Source organism: Aulonocara stuartgranti (genome assembly GCF_965226115.1).
Source record: "Aulonocara stuartgranti genome assembly, chromosome: 6".
Lineage (NCBI taxonomy): Eukaryota > Metazoa > Chordata > Actinopteri > Cichliformes > Cichlidae > Aulonocara > Aulonocara stuartgranti.
The window spans coordinates 15,454,261-15,476,035 of NC_138944.1; the positions used below are offsets into that span (position 1 = coordinate 15,454,261).

Consider the following 21,775-nt stretch of genomic DNA (forward strand, 5'->3'; position numbering starts at 1 on the left):
CATAATTTTGTTTTTTCCCCTAATGATCAATTAGCATTTCAAAGGATATCAAATGATAAACTTTCATAAGTAACACAACGTTCCAACAGAAAACCGGAGTGATGGTTGCTGAAAATAGGTCTACCACTATGCAAATACTCCATTCAAATAACTCCTGTTAAATGAGACTATTGACAATTAAATGCCACTTTGATTTGATTTAATATCATATTAGATGAAAACAAATGTGCATTTTAAAAATATTTTTAGTGACCTTTTTTAGCAGTAGCGGTGAGCTCTAAATTGAGTTAAATTAGAAGAAAACACAGCAAACACCTACTCGCATCAAACTGAGTATGTGTTCCAGGTTAATTTTGTTAGCTTGATTGCAGCAATCACACTCCAAATGTTGCCCTGTTGGAGTTTTTATACTTTCTTTTACTCAGTGGTTAAAAAAAAAAGAAAACAGTTACTGTTTTGGTGTATTCTGAATACTTATTTTAAAAAATACAATAAATTAAAACACCTCACAAAACAATAATAGTACTGACCAGACACTATCTATCATTGTGGCTGGAGAGACCTTGCTAAGATTTATTCTCTACCATTCAGATATCATAACTAAATGCTTTTATAATGCTCATACACTCCATATTTTATGCCCGCAAGACAAACACTTTTAATTAAATATACATCTGTTTTAACATGCCCAAAAGACCTCAACCATAAGGCGAGAGGAGGCATCCTAATCCGATGGCCAAACCACCTCAGTTATTTCCTGTTGACAAAGAGGAGCAGCAGGTCTGGTTTGACCCCTCCTTAATGACAGAGCTCCTCACCCTCTCACCGTGGGTGGGCCCAGAAACCCTTCAGAGGAAGAGTGTTTGTACCCACTGTGTTCTTATTGCTTCACTTACTGCCCACAGATTATAGCCACAGCTGAGGGTAGGATCGATGATTACCGCAGATGCTTTATCAATCTGTCTGTCAATCTCCCACTCCACTTTTGAACAAGATATGAAGATATACTGGATGTACAAATCCAGTAGTTGTAATGTCATATGCATACTCTATGCATGTATTATATTAATTGCTATTAGGAATGCAAGAAAAAAATCAAGAAGGGACCATTATTACCAGTGTATGCTTGTCACATAAGAACCAAATTAATAATTAATAATCCACAACTAAATCTCCAAAATCTTTTGCAAATGGTGAAATCTGAAAGAGATACTACAAGGTGGTATCAGGGGAGAATGCTGCTAAGAAGCTTTGGATGGTAGTCTGTAGGAGGACTTTGAAAATCAAGAAGAGGAAGCGAGTCAAGGCAGAGACATGGATTAAATGGTGGAAGCTGAGGAAGGAAAAAATATTGCACAGAGTTCAGGGAGGAGTTGAGACCAGATAACTGAAAGTACAACTATAGTACTGAGAGAAAGTGCCAACAGAGGGGTTTGGTGTGCTCTCTGGACAGAGGAATGAGGACAAGGTGACTTTGTGGTGAAATTAGGTACAAGTGAGTAAAAGAAACTATTCAAAGGAAAAGGTTAGCAAAGAAAACTTGTGATAGTCAGGGAGATGAAGACAATAGACAGGGATACTGGGAGGCTAGGCCTGCAGCAGAGAAAGGGAAAACCTGGTGTTGGATGTGAGGTTGGACTCTAACAAAGGAAAAAAAGACGTATATTTACTGGCTAGACAGAGAGATCAAGATGGAAAGGATGTACAGCAGATTAGGGTGATGAAGGATGTGGATGGAAGTGCACTAATAAGTGAAAAGAGTGTGTTGAGAAGCTTGAAGGATTACTTTGAGGAGCTCATGAATGCAGAACATGAGAGAGAGAGAAAGGAGGACAGATGAAGGACAGTTAATGAATTAGGAAGTGCAGAGAATTAGTAAGGAGGAAGTGAAATCAGCTATGAAGAAGATGAGGGGAAAGGGCCCAGATACATACCTGTGGAGGTATGGAGATGTTTAAGGTAGTGGACTTTTTAACCAGACTGCTGAATAAAATTAAAGAGAGTGAGAGGATACCTGAGGAATGGAGACGTGCAATGGCACCAGTTTTCAAGAACAAGGGTGATGTGCAGAGGTGGTCAAAAGGGTAAAGCTAATGAGCCATACCATGAAGCTTTGGGGAAGAGTTGTTTAAGCTAGGTTAGGAAGAGTGGTGACAACTAATGGGCAGCAGTGTGGCTTCATGCCAAGAATGAGACTGCACATACATGTTTGCTTTGAGAGTGTTGATGAGACATATAAAGAAGGGAAGAAAGAGTTGCTGCTGTGTCTCTGTGGATCTATACAATAGGTTGCCAAGACAAGGTCTGTGGTACTGCATGTGAGGGTGGTGCAGGACACATAAGAGGAAGAAAATGAAGAAGAGAGTCCAGACAAGGATGAGTGGGTGGAGATTATATCTCCAGGGTGATCTGTGACAGAAGGACAGCACCATAGGGGAAAGGTGTCTGGTTTGGAAAACTATGACGCTGACAAAAAGAGTTAAAGATGTATAGATTTTCATTGTGAGTGACCAGAATGCACAGGCTTAGAAATGAGAACATCAGAGGAACAGCTCAGGTTGAGCAGTTTGGAAACAAAGTTATAAAAGCATGGCTGAGATGGTTTGGACATGTGCAAAGGAGAGACAGTAAACATACTGGACAAAAGATGTTGAGGTGCTAGGCCATAGGAAAGACCACAGAGAAAATTCATGGATGTGGTTAAGAAGGGCATGCAGAGAGTTAGTGTAACAGAGGATGATACTACAGATACACTGAGATTGAGGCACATGATTCACTGTGTGGACCCTAAACGGAGCAGCCAAAAGAACTAACTTCAGCATCATAAAATACAATTATTTGTGAAACATAATCTGTTTCTTATACCAATAATTACACAGTTAAAAAAGTTACATCATCAATGCTTGTTGGGTAATGCTGGCTGCAAAAGGGACTTTGAACTATTTGCTGTCATGCTAGCTAACGCCATCTTTTATTCCAATTTTCACAAAGTAGTTTGAAGCATTGTGTCGATACCACTTGTCTACATCAGCTGTGACTAATACCTTATAAATTCATTAAAAAAAGCTTTACTTTATACAAAAATAATATTGGGACATACAGTGAAACCACTAAAACCTACAAACCATACTGCCCAACGCTACGTGGAGATGCCATTTAACTCAGTAACAGACTGTGTTAGTACTACTGTAGTTTGAGGCCATCGCTTGATAAAGTATGACCACATTATCTCCAAAAAACAAAGATGTGAACCAAAACTATTGAACTATAACCTTGAAATTCTCAATATAAAGGTTAAACAGAATCGGGCAGCCTTGTTGGAATGAAATCCCCAGCATGAACTTATTGCTGGCACTGTCAAACAAGCTCTCACTACCACTGTACAGGGACCAAATAGCCTGTTCTTATGATTCAGTTATCCTAATTATGTATTTGTGAAGCATAATCACTTGTTACTACATTTTTAACTAATTTAGAGAGACCCTGCAGTACATCTATTCATTATTTAGCTGTGATGTTGTAAGCTGACAGCAATTCTAGTGCTCAAGGGCAAACTGGACTAAGTGTTTAAAAGAGGATTGTGACACAGCATTGATTTCGGCTCATGTTTAAAAGCAATTACATCTTGCCCATAGTATAAGTATCTATTCACCCCCTCAAAACAATGCCCTTCAGTAGAGTAATACATGAATACCATCCTACTTTGAGTACCTGACAATATACAGAGTTACACTCTCAGCAGGGTACTTCTCAGTAATGGCCTAGGAGTAGAACGGCTTCCTCCACATTAAACAGCCCATTACTAGACATTGATTGCAGTTAACACCAACGTCAGACTGTATTAATCGTTCCATTCTTCCGCTCGAGTGCCTCTGCACAGACCTGAACCTGAGTGCTTATCTGGGATCATTTAACAAGGTTTGAGGAAGTGAAGGGATTTCTGTCAGTGTATATCACATCACTCCTGCTGAGTTTAGTCTGGCTGTTTGAGAATGAAAGTTGTAAATGAAGTGAATGTTATAGAAAGAGACAAATCAGATGTTTCAATGCTAACGGGGCAAAGAGGGGAGCAGTCTGATAAAAGCTAGAGTAGCAAGGTCATGCAAGACTTGTCTGTTTCCAGCAGGGATTTTGAGTTACCAGTCAGCAATTTCCACAAGTGGCTGTAGGAGGGGGGAAAGGGAGAGCAAGCACTTAAGAGCTAAACACAATATTGCAAGGAGTAAAAAGGAGAGAAGACAGAAGTCACAACTATAGTGGTGACAGGGAGATGCTGTACATGATAATAAGGAACTCATCTTAGCAACTGCAAAGCCATCTGGACATACAAGGGAAGATGAAACTGGAGCGGAAATTGGCCAAATTTAAATCACAAAAAAGGATCTACAGTACCACGAAAACGTCTGGGGCCACTTGTTGTTTCTTTATATATTACTAAAATATAAAGAAATGAAGAGGAAAATGGGAAATAGTTAAAGTGAAAATATAAATGGAAATACAGTATATAAGGCAAAAGCAGAGTTTGTGTAAATCTAACGATCTTGAAATTAAGTGTATGGTATGACCAGTCTGAAGTCTCTCAGGCAAACTTTCTTGTAATTTCTTTAAGTAATCCTCAGGAATAGTTCTCCAGGTTTCTTGAAGGACATCCAAAGCTCCTCTTTGGATGCTGGCTTCCTTTTGTTCCATTCTGTAAACATGAACCCACAAGCTTCAATAATGTTGAGGCTCAGACTATGGAGAGGCTGATCCATGACTGACAGTGTTCCATTGTGTGTTTTTCTATACAGGTATGCCTTTTCTGCATTGGCAGTGTGTTTGGGAGGACTGTCATGCTGAAAAAACCGTTGCCAGTCAGATGCTTCCTAGATGCTATTGCATGGCGGATCACAATCTGATTTTGTACTTTTCTGCACTCATAATTCCATCAATTTTGACACTTCCTATTTTATCCTCTATTTGTACAGTTTGGGACATTTTCCAAGGACACACTGCACGCCATGCCAACATAAGCCCAAAGAACTATTCATTTTCAGTTAATTGTTAGTAGTTTTCAGCTAATAGCTCTTTGGGAATCAACTGATTGGTATCTGTGCCTGTCAAACTGTGGAATTACTTAGCACTTAGTTCCTCCTACGCCGGGCGGTGCATCGGGCAGTTGGTGATCTCCATCGATGTTGGTCAGCAGCGACTGCTTCAGCTTCGTCCCAGGCAATGTCGACAGTTCTCAGATCATCCATGAATGTTCGACGCCATGTGGTCTTTGGTCGGCCTTGCTTTCGCTTGCCAGTGCGTGGACGCCATGTCATGACAATCTTAGCTGGGCGATGAGGTGGTAGGCGTAAAATATGGCCCGCAAAGCGGAAGCGCCTTTCTGCAACAACATCGGCTAATGGGCGGGTGCCTGCTCTTCGTAGGACCTCCTCATTTGTTATTCGGTCCCGGTAGGAAATTCTCAGGATTCGCCGCAGGCCACGTTGTTGAAGCACATTCAGGTGTTGAATAATTGCACTTGTTGAGCACCAGGTTTCACTAGCGTAAAGTGCAGTAGGGAAGACGATAGAGTTCAATAGTCTGATCTTGACCCTAACATTCAGGGAGGTCGAGTTCCAAATAGGTTGGAGACGTCGCAGGACACCAGCTGCCTTCCCTACTCTGGCGTCTGTGGAATATTTGGCATTTTTTGTACATTCAACTAAAAACATAGGAACAAATTACATGTTTTTGAGAAAGGCTGCTACTAATAAGGTGCCTAAAACTACAATTTAACAGTAGCACCCCCAGGCTTCTACCTTTCTACCTTTAAAACCCGGAGAGCAGCCAAATGGCTGGTAGGCTTTTAGCTAAGCTTTAGCTTCAGCCAAGTGGAAGCTAAATTGGCTAGTCATTCATATGTATATTAGGTTGTTACCTGGGAATTCTGGAGGGAGGGGAGTGGGGGTTTGAGTGGATTGAGGAATTTCCCTGCGAATCTTGTTGACTGTGCCGAGGATGGTGGTTTTCCGTCTAAGAAGTTTTTGCGCAAGTGAAAGCGATGTGAAAAAATTGTCCGTGGTAACATTTCTGCCCTTGTCTAGGAATGGTTCCATCAGCCTCATTACTACATTTTCAGAAAGTCTCTCCCCAGTGGGACAATTGGGGTCCTTGCCAAGATATGGGAAGACATTGCAAATGTACTTGGATTTTAGGTCGCAAGCCACCCAAAACTTGATCCCAAACTTGTCAGGTTTACTTGCAATATACTGCAGGAAACAGCACAGAGTCTTTGATGGGAAAAGCTGTTCATCAACGGTGATATGTAGACCAGGGTTGTAGCACGTGATGCAGTTGGTGACAAATGATCCCCACACACTGGAAATTGCAGCGAACTTATCAGTCTTTGCTCGATCACTGCGGGTGGACTTGTCATCAAAGCGTAGGTGTTGCATGATGTCTTGGAAGTGGTTTCGTGCCATAGTTCCAATTATCTGTGGGTTTCCCAGGTTTGCTGACCAGCAGTCATTTAGAGATGGAACCCTGTTAACCCCCCGCAAGATGACAATTGCAATAAATGCCATTAGTTCAGGGAGGTCCATGAACCAATGAACATGCTCCATGCACCACTCAGCAGGCCATTTGTAAATATGTGTACAAATGGTTGGTTTTTTGTACTGTTTTTATCAATAAATCTCAGCAACAAAGGACATACACCCATGTGTGTTGATTTCTCCCTAAGATGGCAAACTGAAACACTCCAAGTTGGTGACTTTTGGAGATTTATTTCCCTGGATGATTGAGAATGCATCAAGATGAAACACAAAAGGAAGTTCACAGCTTTTCCCATCAAAGACTCGGTGCTGTTTCCTGCAGTATATTGCAAGTAAACCTGACAAGTTTGGGATCAAGTTTTGGGTGGCTTGCGACCTAAAATCCAAGTACATTTGCAATGTCTTCCCATATCTTGGCAAGGACCCCAATCGTCCCACTGGGGAGAGACTTTCTGAAAATGTAGTAATGAGGCTGATGGAACCATTCCTAGACTAGGGCAGAAATGTTACCACGGACAATTTTTTCACATCGCTTTCACTTGCGCAAAAACTTCTTAGACGGAAAACCACCATCCTCGGCACAGTCAACAAGATTCGCAGGGAAATTCCTCAATCCACTCAAACCCCCACTCCCCTCCCTCCAGAATTCCCAGGTAACAACCTAATATACATATGAATGACTAGCCAATTTAGCTTCCACTTGGCTGAAGCTAAAGCTTAGCTAAAAGCCTACCAGCCATTTGGCTGCTCTCCGGGTTTTAAAGGTAGAAAAGCCAAATGGCTGCTCTCCGGGAGTTTATTAAAATTGGTTCTTTTCAACGCTGGCTCATCCTTCGTATTAGTTGCTCTTTATGCTTTAATGACGTTTAATGTTGTAGATCGGTGGTGAGTGGCTAAAATACAAAAAAGACCCTTTGTCTAAAAATGGTCAGATATACGAATTAAACTGAGGATGAGTGAAAAACACTTTGAAGGGCCCTCAGAAGGCCTTTTAAAGTGTTAAAAGTGGTTACAACAAAGTCTGGCTCCTTGGAAGCAAAACATAAAGAAATGATGGGCGTCTCAAGACTTTTGCACAGTACTGTACTATATATTTTTTAATCTATTCCCCGAACTTCATATGTATACGAAGTATAAAACTCAGACTGATAACAGTGGTAACAGTGTTTTTATAGGAAGAAACCTTTGTATGTTGATTAATGATTGATACTGGCAGATGCAGTTTCGAAGACAAAAAACATAACATAAACCTGTATTTATTAATATATAATCACTATAAACATTTATGAAGGACATTACGTAGGAGAGGTGATCTGAATAGAGTAAACCGTTAACACACAAGAACTGTAAGAAGAACTAAAAGAACTGAAAAAACATACTGTACCTGTTTATGGCAGAGCTGAGCTCATCCAGGCGCCTTGCGTCAGTGGTGGAGGTGTTGTCGAGTTTGGACAAACTGTCCATCCTCTTTAGAATCACCTCCAACATGTCGCTAATCTTTCTCAGCACACCACGTGACTCCACGCCTCCCAGCACTGAGTGGAAAGACAGACGTGAGACAGGAGATGAATGAAAGCTGGACAGTGAGTACATGAAGCTTGCATAACAGCACGCATATTAATCATACAGCCTCCAGCTCTTCTGGCTCACCACACTGTTGCTGATTTTGGCTGTGTTCTTGTTTTGCACAACTGTCACTATGCACTTGACTACAATGAAGATCAAAAGCAAAGTGGCAAACAATGCAAAAGTCCTCAAACAGATTTGTGAGGATTTCCTCTTAACTTCTGTATTGTGTGTAGGAGCCTCAATATCACTTTTTTCTTTTTCTTTGCAAGGCTGTCAAGAAAACTACTTGTATAGTAATGAATTTTGATTACAAGGAAGACTGTAATACAGAACGTCAGCCCATCTATGATCTTTGGTGTTGGTCATGGCCAATACTCCAATACGTACAATTTAAGTTCCTATCCAAAGATAAATGAAGTCAAAACTCTTTGAACTTTGTTGTGTGTCCCTATTTTTGGTGTGTGTTTCAGTTTTAAACCAACTCATTTATTAAATTAATTCCAACCCAGCAGGACTCAATAGTACCTCTAATTTAACTAACCAATGCTCATGAGTTGGATTAGACCCATCTTTGGAATCTCTCTTCCTTTTGATCTCAAATACAGGCCGATAAAATTTTGTCACAGGTGGGATGCTATCACGTTGCCAAAAATTGTTCCAGTGAAAGACTGCTAAATTACTCAAAAACTGCACGCGCATAATGGTTCCAGAATTTGGCACACACATGCACATACTATGAATTTATTGAGAGGCAGTGCGATTTTATAAGTTTAACTTGCACAGTTATTGAAAATGTTGCACCGAAAGCTCATCCTCACCCTACCATTTCAGACTCATGAGAGCAGCTCCTCTTCAATTCAGCCCGTGTGTTATTCTTCATCTTAAACTCTAAAAGCCAACATTTTGATTATGTGTCTTTAACCTGCATATCTCCAGCTTGATCTCTTCCTGTCTGTCTGCAGCAGTGCACATTACCCAGTGATGTATTCTGATCTCTCCTCATAAACTGGATTTTGCTCGGGTCAGAAAACCAGACACTCTGGAGTCTGATGTCTTAATGTAGACTTATCTTTATATCCTTTGATACCCTTTGATATAAAGATATGAGGGTGAGATGTCCACCAAGGCTATATGGAATATAAAAAGCCAGCAACTAATTATGCTGGAGCGCTCAGTCACTTTCTTTTTCTTGCATGTTCTTCTGTCTGTCCATGTGAAATCCAAGAGGAGAAATCGAAAGGAGTGGCTGTGCACACAGTTGTGTGTGTGTGTGGAAAGATGAACACACTGGCCATCAGAGTTGAAAAGTGACTCATAACACAAAAGAGCACATACACAGTAGCAGAGACAGTGAGAAGAGAGACGGTATAAAAAGGTTTACCACACCTCATTAGGATAATTACACTGACTCTGGCAGGGTCAAGAGTGCCTATGAATTCAGTCATAATGGACCAGAATGAGGAAGGTGACTGAAAGCATGAGACACAGATGGAAAGCTTTCTCATTTAATTACTCTTCTCTATTCGGTGTATGTACTGATCATCATTTTTAAAGAAAAAAGTAATAGATAAATTATTCAGAGTGAAAACTAGTGTCCCAGGAAATGGAAATTATTCCAGCAAGATTTATGTAAAATCTTGGCAATATTTTATCTTTTGTTTAGCTGAATCATGAAATAAAAATAAATCACATACTTTACCTCATACTGATATATTACCTCATTTAAATCAGATAGGGACAAAGCAGTTGTCTCACGTTCAACCCTTTCAAGCAACCAACAGAGCTTGAAAGGGTTTATATAATGTTTTCCAAGCAAAAGTTTCAAAGTTTCATTTAATAACTACATATTACATAAATTGCATACTTAACCAAAACATTATGTCTTAAATCTTCAGCGACCTTTCAGTTTATTTATTTATTTTAATTATGGGTATCTGCTTTCTTGCAAGTTTAGATAAAAAACAATGGTGAAGAGGTAAAAGATACCAACGTGATGCTAAAATAAAACATGAAATAAAAAACAGATTAAAGCTAACAAACTTACGAACATAAATGACAAATTAACGCAACAATGATGCGGCGAAAAGTAGCAATTTATCATTTTTGGAGGGGTCGACAGGAAACGTGATGTAAGGTCGATGGTTATATGAGGCAAACATAGGTAAGCGGTGATTGTGACATATACAATACCTTCAGTTGAAAATTAAAACTTGTTTTTCAAAGGTTTGGTAACGTAAACTGATCCAGTCCATATTTTGATCACATCAGTTAGAATTGTACCAAATAGAGTTCATAAGATATTCCCTCAAAGAAATCCCGTCCACCATCATCAACAGAGTTTTGGTAACCATACGGGTTGATGGTAAGAACCTTAGAGCATGTAGCTTGGGACAGCAGGAACACAAAGGTCACAGTTTATTCCTCTAGCTTTCCATCAGGGTTTAATGGTGCCTATATTAACACTGCTAACACCTGGATTACACTGCCTGACCATTCTGTCAAACCCCATGTCTGCTGCTTGACAAGCAATTACAGCCAATAGGTGTCAGAGCCTAACATCTCCAGCACAAGGTCATTGTCTGCCTTGTTTTCCGCCACCAACAGCAGGAATCGTAAGTTCAATGAGTTATTGCCACAGTGACAGACGTATTCATCTGAAACTGACAGTGTCATGTCCTCTGCCTATGATAGATTGCTGTTTAACAGTTCGCGGCTTGGTCCTTCTGGTGACATCTTTGTGACTGGCTGATAATGGATGACAGCTATGTCAAGAGTCGTGTAAATTGAAGGAATAGTTATCCTGGTAAACTGAAAATTCTTGGCACGGGTTAAACAAATGAGTGTTTGTTAATTTGAAAAAAATCCACAAAATGGCATTACTGGCAGAGCTTCATAAAGTGCATTTAGATCCAAACCACCAACTCTTTTATTAGTTTGGCTTGCCAAAATCTGGATTTGATGCTATTAATTAATAAAATACTACAGGGGAGTATGTATATTAGCAAAGAGTAGGGTATATTACGATACATTTTTTTTGACAGCTACAAGCTCCTGGGATGTTCAGCAGTGAGCAAATGGGAGTGATTTCAACCTAAAGGTATAAAAGATCCAATAAGTTAATGACTGCATCTTTCACATGTTCCCATTGTCTAATGTTCATGTCAATTCAAGTCAGGGGGCTAATCGTTTAAATGACAACACTATCCCTGTAGCTTTATTACAGGGAAACAACACGTTTAACAGGTACGTCAAATGAACCGTACACAAATCTCACTGCTGTAATACAGTATATACAAACAATGACGTGTTATATGTAAGTCATGATCTTAGGGTTTGGTCAGTTTTAAAATATAATGGTGTCAAAAAAAAGGCCACAGGACACAGTGTCCTCTACAGAAAGGGAATTTTAAAAAAGAAAAAGATAAGCAACAGACAGTTTTTACTTACTGCATTACTCAGCAAGGTTGTTATTTTAATTGGACTGTGGAGCCCCAGGACTTAAATTATACAACTTTTTTAAACAAGCAAAAAATAAACAAGAAAAATACATTTCAACAAATTCTTTCTTGCAGCAGCTTATAGTTGCCCATTTTTAGCTTCCATGTTCTGTTAAAGAAGGTAACTCAGAAGTGTCAGGGAAAGTTTTATATATGTGTAGTTTACTGATTTTATACAGATACCTATACTGAGGTTGATATGAATGAAAGTTTACATAATGTTGCTCTCTGTAAAAGCTGGTGTTTCTCCTTCTGTACAGCAGAACCCACACAGCAGCAACTAGGGCTAGCTTAAATACTATTTTACATATCACTGGGCAAAAAAATAAACTAAATAGGTAAATAACAGTTAAAAAGTAATTAATTAGAGCAATATCAGTGATAACACTATGTTTAAGTTGACTGACACAGTGCAAAAATTAAATATTAACATATAATGTATATAACACAAATATTTTAAGATTCGATTAGATCAGTCTTAGGTAATACCAACAAACCAAAAAAGACAATATTATGGGTTTTCTGTGAGGGTCCTGTATTGTGTACCGTGTGCTGTGATGCCTCTGGTGACATGGCTCGTTATTTATTATATCTATTATAAGGGCAAAAGCTGTGAGGACAGTGTTTCCTGACTAACTCCCACAAAAATGTTATTGTTTTACTATTGTCCATAGCTGTTAGTTGCTACTTTAATGATAAGACTTTAACAATAAAAGATGAGTAATGTGGCTATCGGATAAAGGTATCTAGGTCGCTCCATGTTTCCACAGGGGCTACAGTGGATGGATCTTCATGTTTGATTTTGCAAAGATTTTATACTGGAAACACGTCTGGATACAGCCCTCCCAATTATCCCGAGATTGGGACCAGTACTGGGACTAGCTTGTGACCCCCTTGAGGCTGGGTTTGTGGCTGTGGTTAACACTGAAGTACGTAAACATTTACATTTGTCTTTGGTGAGTAGAAATCAAATGTCTAGACGAGCTGTAATATGAGACTCCAAGGAGAATACCGAATTGAATATAAGTGAGATCAAAATAAAGCCATAGTATATGTTTTTTTCTAACTTTTTGAAGGTAATTAAAGTCATAGAAAGGGTCAGATAAAAAAAAATATTAGTGATTTTCCTTCATCAAATTTTTTCATGTTGCTAACATAAAATTACATTTCACCCAGGCAAAATGGCAATTATGACTCTACAATATTGCAATTATTAATCCCAGAGGTATGATTTTCAGTACCAAAAAATTAAACTGACTGCAATCTGCTATATTTTAGTGATGTGCTGGTGGGGCGTAACACACAAATTAACACATTTGGCCATGTGAGTTCACAAACGTCCTGGAGACACATGAACATACATTTGTGTGCATAAGCTATGACGTGTGCCAAAACAGGATGATGTTTTGATTGGCTTGGGGGTGTGTTTGCATATTCATGAGAAGAAAACCATTTATGGTTTGATGAATGCTCACAGAAGGGGCTTCTGGATAGGAGTTGACACAGCTAAATTAACTGGACACCAGTGTAATTTTGTCACAGGCACGCACACACACCCACACACCACATGCACGCCCACACCAGTGCACACACAAGGCTTTAAACTTCACATGAAAATCCACCTTGAAACAAAACGCATATCATTTCAGAACATTAAGACTTGAATTAATAATGACACACAGAGCATTTAAAGGGATGGTTCCTCAGTGCTTAATAACGTTGTGGGCTCATAAGTGTTTTGTGTTAGATATTCCATCCCACTGAGTATAATTTGAAAGCAGGGTTTCCAGCTGTGATTCAGAAAATGCAGTTACATCCGAGTAACAACATCGGTGATGTCACCGTGTCCTGCCTGTTGTTTGCCATTATTCACTGTCAGCATCCCTATTTTAATCCACAAGCTTACCAGGGCCCAAGCCTTGACAACACGAAGAAGGAAAAAGAATACCAGGGTACCTCGGTTATTACTACTGTCAGCCTAAATAAATACTGAAGTTGCACTAAAATACACTGTTTTTGCAGTCTACACAGTGTAAAAGCAAAGCCAATTCAGTGATATACTCACTGTAATATTGTGAATGTATTGAGTTTAATATTGAATTTTGGATGAGAGGTCTTCGTTAAAAGACAACTACTGGTGGTTGTATTGTGCTAGCTATTTCCAGTTAAGCTCTATGGTGCAAACTGGAGTCTTGAGTGACTGGTAACATATCATTGTATGCAAATTAAGCACGGCATGTTGAACAGGGCGATAGCTCTGTGAGATGTTGAGGGACCTTGAATAAGGGAGTAGACCCGAAACTCAGCCTTGACTTTCTGGTCCAGCATCAGTCTTGAGAGGACATCATCACCACTGTGTGATAGAGCTGAAAAGAGTAAAAGACTTGTACTGTACTAATCAAATACAGATCTAATGCATGCAATGCACATACATATTAATGCACGTATGATGCATAATCATCTGCACATAGTCTTCCATCACCCGACTCCTCCAACTTGATCTTACTTCTCCCTAAACATTGTTCTTCTTCATCATCTTCCCCATCAGCTTTTCTGTTTCCCTGTTAATCGTATTCCTTAATTAAGTCTTCATTCCGAATGTCCAGTTTTACAAACTCCAGTAAAACTCCTCTCTCGTTCCTCAGAAACCAGACAGACAGTCGGTTAATATCCCGCTACCACTCCAATCTCCAGTACATCTCCTCTCCTCATTTCCACACCCGCATTCAATTACTAAAAATCACATGCAATTTAATTATTATGGTGCAGCAGATCTACTCTTCATTAGCTAAAGAACATGAGGTCTTTGTGAAAAGAGTGGAATGAGCGGAATTTGTGTTTCCCTTTTTTGTTTTTCTTTCTTTTTTTTTCCAGCACAATGCAAATGAAGTAAAGGGTGAAAGCAGGTCTTAGCCAAATGAAAATGCACCAAATGAAGCATGAATGAAGTGAAATATTGCACTAGAGTAAACACAGTGAATACCAATGATCTAAAAGACAATTTAATAAGATGTAAGACCAGAAATGATGGCATGATCAATAAGCTATTTTGTGGCCTTCAGTAAAAAACAACCCTGAAAGAATAGAATTTAATAGAAGCAAACCAGTTGGAGGCTAATTCTGCTACAGCTTAATTCCGTCTCTTCTTCCGCTGAACTTTTGAAATATTTATTGTTCATTTAGTTTTGACATTTTCCTCACCATTTATCCAGTGATGTCAAGGCAAATTGGATTTTATGAAACTAGATGGGACAAATGAGAGGATATTAGAAGCTACAAAGAAGGAAAGGCTATTACAGTGTCTATTATCAATGACACTTTCTGTCACTTCACTTTTGAGTAGTTCTCTATTTTAGCAATCAGTGAGTTGATGAAGAAAGACTGTATAGCTGCAATGGCTATTATTGTCTTAGCAGTTCAACTTCTCTTGTCCCCTCATCCTCTTTCCTCTCTTATTTCTTTCTCACTTGTAATTCCTCTAAGCTGATGGTTTATTTGATTTGTTGGACATTATCTGTCACGTTAGTATTTTTTGTTCTTTTCCCCTTTGGAACATGTTTTTGAATCCTTTGTCTATATTTTCATTCTCTCTAAGCTCTAAATGTTCCTTGTTTCCTTTTTCTCATCTTGATTTATCATAGTTTATATTAGGATGATGACATTGGATGAAAAACGAGGATCCTTTCAGACATACACACACAAGAAGCACACATCCAAACAAAGCGCTTGAGACAGACAAAAACTATATATGTATTTGAACAGAGACCAACTTGGATGCAGTATGAAAGGCTAATCTGTTGACAAGTGCAGTATTTCAGTGCATGTGGGTGTATTTGTTTCTTTACAAAACTGGAATGAAAAAGGCTGATAAGATTTATTTCCACAGAACACAATTTCAAATGGGTTATAAAAATTTTTTTTTATCAGATAGTATTATTCTTTTGGGAATTACACATAAGAAATGCACTGTCAGTCTGTTTCACTGAAGGGTGACATTGTTGAGTGATGATCTCCTTTTTGGTTGAAAACATCATATATTGGCACAGTTACGGAGTATTTGGAGAGCTACTGTTATTGTTTCTTCTTAAAGCTGTATGCTTCATTTCCTTCAATGTTACATTTTAAACTTGATGCTACATTAAAGTGCTGAGTCTCAGCTTTAATTGGAGTAGGTTTAGTATTGAAACATGTTCAGATACCACTCTGTGAAGCTGTAGTGCTTTAAAAGTTTTATGAGTCATAATGTCTCATTTTTTGTGTGAAGCCAGTGAGCAACCCTTAGTACTGTATCTTCTTTACTTCTGTGATGCTCACTTGACTCCTCACTGCAGCCACTTGCAGCTGTTGCTTGTTGTCAGGTTTCTCTGCCTTTACTTTGGTCTTTAGCGACTGGAATGCAGCTCAGATGATTGAGATCTGGCAGTCAACTTGACCAGATGAGATATATTCATATTTTATATACAAAGATTTAAACTTTTTCCTTGCTATAGCTGCAGTGGTGGAATTAGAATACCAGGCTGAGACCATCAGACTCTGTGCCTGCTTGTTGTTATTTTGTGCTGTGTGTTGGGGTTTTTTGTGGATACATCTTGCTGAGATGACTTTCATAGACAAGTATACTGTAAGGATTCACATAGGCTTTTTTTTTGTATGTAACCCTTAACGAGGGAAAATGGCATTGAAACTTTATCTTTTTCATTTCCTGATGAAGTCCACATCTGTGTGGAAACAACAACTACAGGAACAATCTTGCTACAAAAATATGATGACAAAAACAAAAGATTCTCTAGATGTAACTCTGTGCTTAACTTTTATTGGGTTTCACAGCTGATTGGGTGAGGTGGTCCCCTGGCTGTGTTTAGTGTTGTTGTCCTTTTGAATAATAAAATATTCATCAGTCACACTGTAGTTTTTTTTTATTTTTGTTTCCAAAATATACCAGAATATACTGCTCACAGTAAAACCGACAGACAGAGGCCATAAAAAAGACTATTAGTACATTTTTTTTCAGGAAGTCATATACCTCTTTTATCAGCCTTTGGTGATTCAAGCTATAAACCTTCAATTTGTGCTCCAAAAGTTTTAAAAGCAGTGACATGAATGCTTCTGAAATGTGGAACATATTGGTGTCTGTATTCGTGCATTCTTGTTCTAATCCTTCAGAAAAAAAAAGTGTAACTCTCAAAAAAACAAACAAACCACAGTTTGTTGTATTTGAAAGTACAAGCAGGCACGTATTCATGTGCTATCCCGAGAAGCTTGACAGACACAAGCCGTGACCCTCATTACCATTTCCACCACTCACTGAAGTCACGGTCTCTCCTGTTTACTTTCACTATTTTCAGCACAGCTTTGCTGTTCAGAGCAGACAGGCATACGGCTGCAGGGGTTGCTTCTCACCACAGCCACAAGAATTTATGTTAGCGTGACTGGAAGATATGGAGTGCTTGAGCTTAAACAGTGTGTATGTAGCTTCAGATGGTGGTGTGCAGGAACTACGAAATATCTGTGACATGACGTTTTTGCTTTTGTGAGTGACTAAGCTGCCATATTCGTGCCTGAGTGTGCAAATATAGTCAACCATGCATGTGACAGTAGATCCTAATGACAGATTTCTTGGAAAAGAGCAGCAGAAAAGAGAAAATAAAATGAAATACATATCTGATGCTGATGAGCCTGTTTGCCTACCTGCGCATTCAAATAATGTGAGAAAATCGGCATGCCTCTGACATCAGGATAGTTATATAAAGTATGCATGACTATAATCTCGTATGTTCATATGTTAAGTACTGTATAATGTACAGTACCAATATTAAAGCATATCAACTGATAAAATATAAGAGCTGGTGACAATTTGGAAGTGTCACCAGCAAAATAAATAGTTGGCAAATAATTATAAGCATCTCAAAATATGTAATTAAATATATACATACATAAAGAATTCCATTACTGTGTTCCCTATGCATGAAGTAGTGACACCATGGGGGTTTGCACACTTAAAAGACTATGGAAGCTCTTACTTAATTTAATTAACTCAGACTTAATTTTGTGCCCCATTACTTTTGCCGTAGCCACATTATGACACTATGACTTATTAAGGGATTATATGCCTCTTAATAACCCGTACAGTATGAACGAGAAGAATATTCACAGCATATGTACATGTGGACAACTGGCTGGTTTAAAGCAGACAAAAAAATCTATACATGAAATTTAAGTTCATTTGCCTTGCATGGTAGCTAACCTAGCTCATCAAAAGAGAAAACAAATATCAACTTTTTGTAACCATAAAATGAACATTTCACAAGTTTTCTCAGAATACATAAAAGGTGCTAATGTTTGGGCTATACCTAGTGCAATATTATTTTGCACATGCATATGATGATCTCCTGCCCTAGGCAGTAACTGTACGTTCTTTGTCTTGCCATTATCTTTCAGTACATCACTTCAAGGCCTCCCATCAATCTACATCACAATGAAACATGGTTGCACTGCAGGCCTGGGGGAAGGATAAGGGACAGATGAAAGAGAATGAAAAAGACAGCAGAAAATTGGTTTAAGAGAAGGGGATTTTAATGGCCATCCTTTGGTATTTGAGAAATAACATCATATATGCCAGAGGACAATGGCAGATTTAATGTTGTCATACAGTCAAAGCAAAGACAGCATCAATATAAAAGATATAGAAATTATCTGTAAAACTGACATTGATGGAAACTTTTATTCTATTTTTTGTATCTAAAGGTACACTATGTTGCAAGCAGGTGACTAGGCTTTCTCCTGACTAAGAGGACAGTGATTCATTTCAGCTTCATCCTAGTTGTTTCCCTACCTTCTACTCTCCATGCATTTACTTAGTCTGAACAATGAGTACTGAATTTCTTAAGATCAACTTATCCTGTGACCCCTCAGTAATCTTTGTATCCTTTTTCCTGAATTTTTCTCCAGCCCCTTCACTTTCAATTGCTCCTCATTTTCGCCTCACTATTACTTTTTCATACTTTCCCTTCTGGCATCTCACACTGCTTCTTCCCCTTGAATCTCATCTAATAGCATCTACCTCAGGTCTCTCTGTGGACCTATAACGTTTGCCTCTAATTCAGCCTTCAGCAGATAAATTAGCATCTGTCAAGGCTTTGCTCTGAGCTGGGAGCTTTGGCAGAAGCTGCTCTCTTTTTTGCATAATGGCACACTCCAGAGCCCTGGCACATTCACTCATCCTGTTATTTACTCTGACTCACAGGTAATGAAGCAAGGGACTGGTGAAACTGTGTGTGAGAGAGGAACGACAAGACCACGCTTGGAGCCAGAATGGACATCTGGCCTTGTGATACTGGGAGGATGACTTGCAAACTGGGGATATACAAATGTTTACAGTAGAACTAAACAGCTGGGCTGGAGGCAGATTAGATGTACACTGCAAAAAGTTTTTAGCTGAAGGCTAAGCCAATGACTGTGCTACAGTACTGAAATACAACAAAGATGGGATGCTGTGTAAAATCTAGATAAAAAAAAAAAAAAGAATACAATGATTTTCAAATTTCATAAACTCACATTTTTGTTCAAACTTCATTATTTCATCAAAAATATTAGCTCATTTTGAATTTGATGTCAGCAAGACATATTAAAAAAATTGCGATGTTGGAAAAGTAATTAGCACTAAAAAGAAAAAGCTGGAGGAACGCCTTGCAACTAATTAGATTAACTGGCAACGGGTCAGTATCATTGCTGCGTATAAGACTATAAGACTTTGAATTAAAATTCTGTGAATCTGAAGAAACGTCTGTACACAAGGGCCAATGTCAAAAAGAAAGAAAATACAAAACAATATTAGATGCCAGTGATCTTTGGGTCCTCAGGTTGCATTGCATTAAAAACAGGCCAGATTCAGGAACACTTCCAGAAGTCATTATCTATGAACACAGTTCACTGTGTCCACAAATGCAGGTTAAGTCCCTATCGTGCAAAGAAGGAGTACAAGTGAAGCATTTTTGCCCTTATCTGGGCCAAAGCTCATTTAAAAAGGTACTTTGGTTAGACAAATAGAAATCTGAAATTCATTTTGGAAACATGGAAGATGCATCCTAAGGACTAAAGAGGAGAAGGCTTGTTATTGAATCAAAAGTCTGCTTCTCTGATGGAATGATACATGCAATATACATTCAGATGGCAAAGACCTTGGGAAAACAACGCTTAACAAGACAAAAAAAAAATTCAGTTGGCCTTAAAAACCAGCCCCAACTCTCCAGTCACCATCCTGATAAAGATCACACAGTAGATAATAAACCTTAAAATAAATAAATCTTTTTTGCTGGCTTATATCTTGTAAGTAACACATAGCTTTTCTGCATTGAAAAGCACATTTTTTGCTGGATTTGCTTTTTGCAAGTGTAAACTTGATCACGGACGGAATATTAAAACACTACACTTTTTTTCCTCAAGACGTTCAAATCAGAAAACAAAGGGCACTGTTTAAATTTTCAGGAAACATGTCTAACAGCAGCTTGTTACTCTCAAAAGCTGCATTAAATAATTAAAGACTTTTATTACAATTTTATGCATCACTGACAGAACTCAAATCTTTTTCCACCTCATTCTGACAAACATTGTATATATATAATACAATGTATTAAGTTTCCTGAAATGCCATTTGTTCCTGTATGTGCTATAGTATTTTCTTGTAAAAATTATATGGCAGCTTAGCTATATAGTCCAAACAATGTGTTGAGTCCTTCTAAGGTGTACACAAAATCACAAAAGAATAGTTTATTGAATCAGATGTACAATTTGATAAACTGAATTAAAATCAAAATTGAAATGATATCTCTAAATGGTAGAATGAACCACAAACTTAGTGAGTGTAGTTAGGAAACAGAAGAGACTAAAAACCATATTAAAAAAACCACAGTGCCCAATGAATGGAAGAAACTAGGCCAACTGACAGAGGCGCTAATAGGTGTGTGTTCAAGTCGACTAAGACAAGCCTTATCTCTGTTCGGTGTTGACAGTGTTGTGTAATCGGTAGTATGCTGTTGCATCTGCATGCTCTGTCTCTGTCTCTCATGCACCCAAATACTCACAAATCAACACATGTGTATACTAAAGCTCAGGCTCTGATTGGTCTCTCTTACAGCTTAATCTGACAGTCCTGTCAGCTTCAGTGAGCTTCTGTTTGCAGCTGTGGCTCTGTCGTCTCCCCTTAATTGCATTACCTTTCATTTACTTAAAACACTGTATTGTACTCTTCAGATAGTGATACAAAGACGACTTGCACTTTAGGGAGACTCAAAATGTTTGTCAGTTTGTGTTGTTCTGACAAACATTACTGGCCACTTAGAGGACTGAGTGAGACGAGTTGCCCCATTGTAGAAAGACATGCACACTATATTCACATCCACGTAAAGGCACAAAATATGGATCACAACACCATGCCTGTAAAAAACACATTAAAATCACACTAGCATGGCTAACTTATGATTTATTACTACTACTGTGCTGGAATGACGTTCTCCTGAAATATTGATGACAGTGACTAGACAATGCTTGTTGTGTTTTTTGTGTTTAAATATGAAGGTCACAAACAAATTATTTGTGTATGGTATATTTAATATGATTATTTATACATACATGTTTCTAAAGGGCAAGTGACAACTTGTCTAGCATGCTGGAATCCGATTAATTTCTCATTAAAGACCAGAGCTTCATCCGTAATGTGCAAACACGAGCTGCTGGAGAGCTGAACAATCTCCAGTTTATGGTAACGGGACACAGAAATGTGAGAACACTGGCTTATAGACTTTAATGGAATTGGAGTCAAGCAGAGTTAATACTGCATCCAGAGACAATAACTAACTATAGCCACAACATGGCAGTATTTTAAATGCTAGATGCAAACAGGAAGAAGCTTTATGACAGAGAACTGTTTGCAACAAAAAGAGATCCTGATCAGGTTTTAGACTTCGATGGACACATACTGCTTCTGTTGCTTTCTCTGATGGAACAACACTGATGTCTTGTAATGCCAATAAAATCAATTTTAACTTGAACTGTGACAAAAAGCACAAAAAGACAAAGTTAGAGCAAGACCATTTCATGTTTTCTTTATTTTTGACACTGGTGGCTTTTAAATTAGTCAAATTAAGCCTTTTGAAATGTACTACCCCAATTTTGAAAAAGCTGGAA

General features: G+C 38.5%; 1 protein-coding gene across 3 annotated transcripts in view; it reads right to left on the reverse strand.

The window, feature by feature from the left end:
- The window catches only part of LOC309708114 (alpha-1,6-mannosylglycoprotein 6-beta-N-acetylglucosaminyltransferase B-like), a 113,267-nt gene that overhangs the window by 68,205 nt on the left and 23,287 nt on the right, over positions 1-21,775 (reverse strand). For 2 of the 3 annotated variants that reach the window (XM_082535888.1, XM_082535887.1), the window contains exon 3: positions 7,912-8,062. In XM_082535888.1, coding sequence (XP_082392014.1) covers positions 7,912-8,062 — 151 coding nt within the window. Of the gene's footprint in view, positions 1-5,116; positions 5,199-7,911; positions 8,063-21,775 lie in introns of those variants that run through there. The other variant, XM_082535889.1, reaches the window with a different exon arrangement.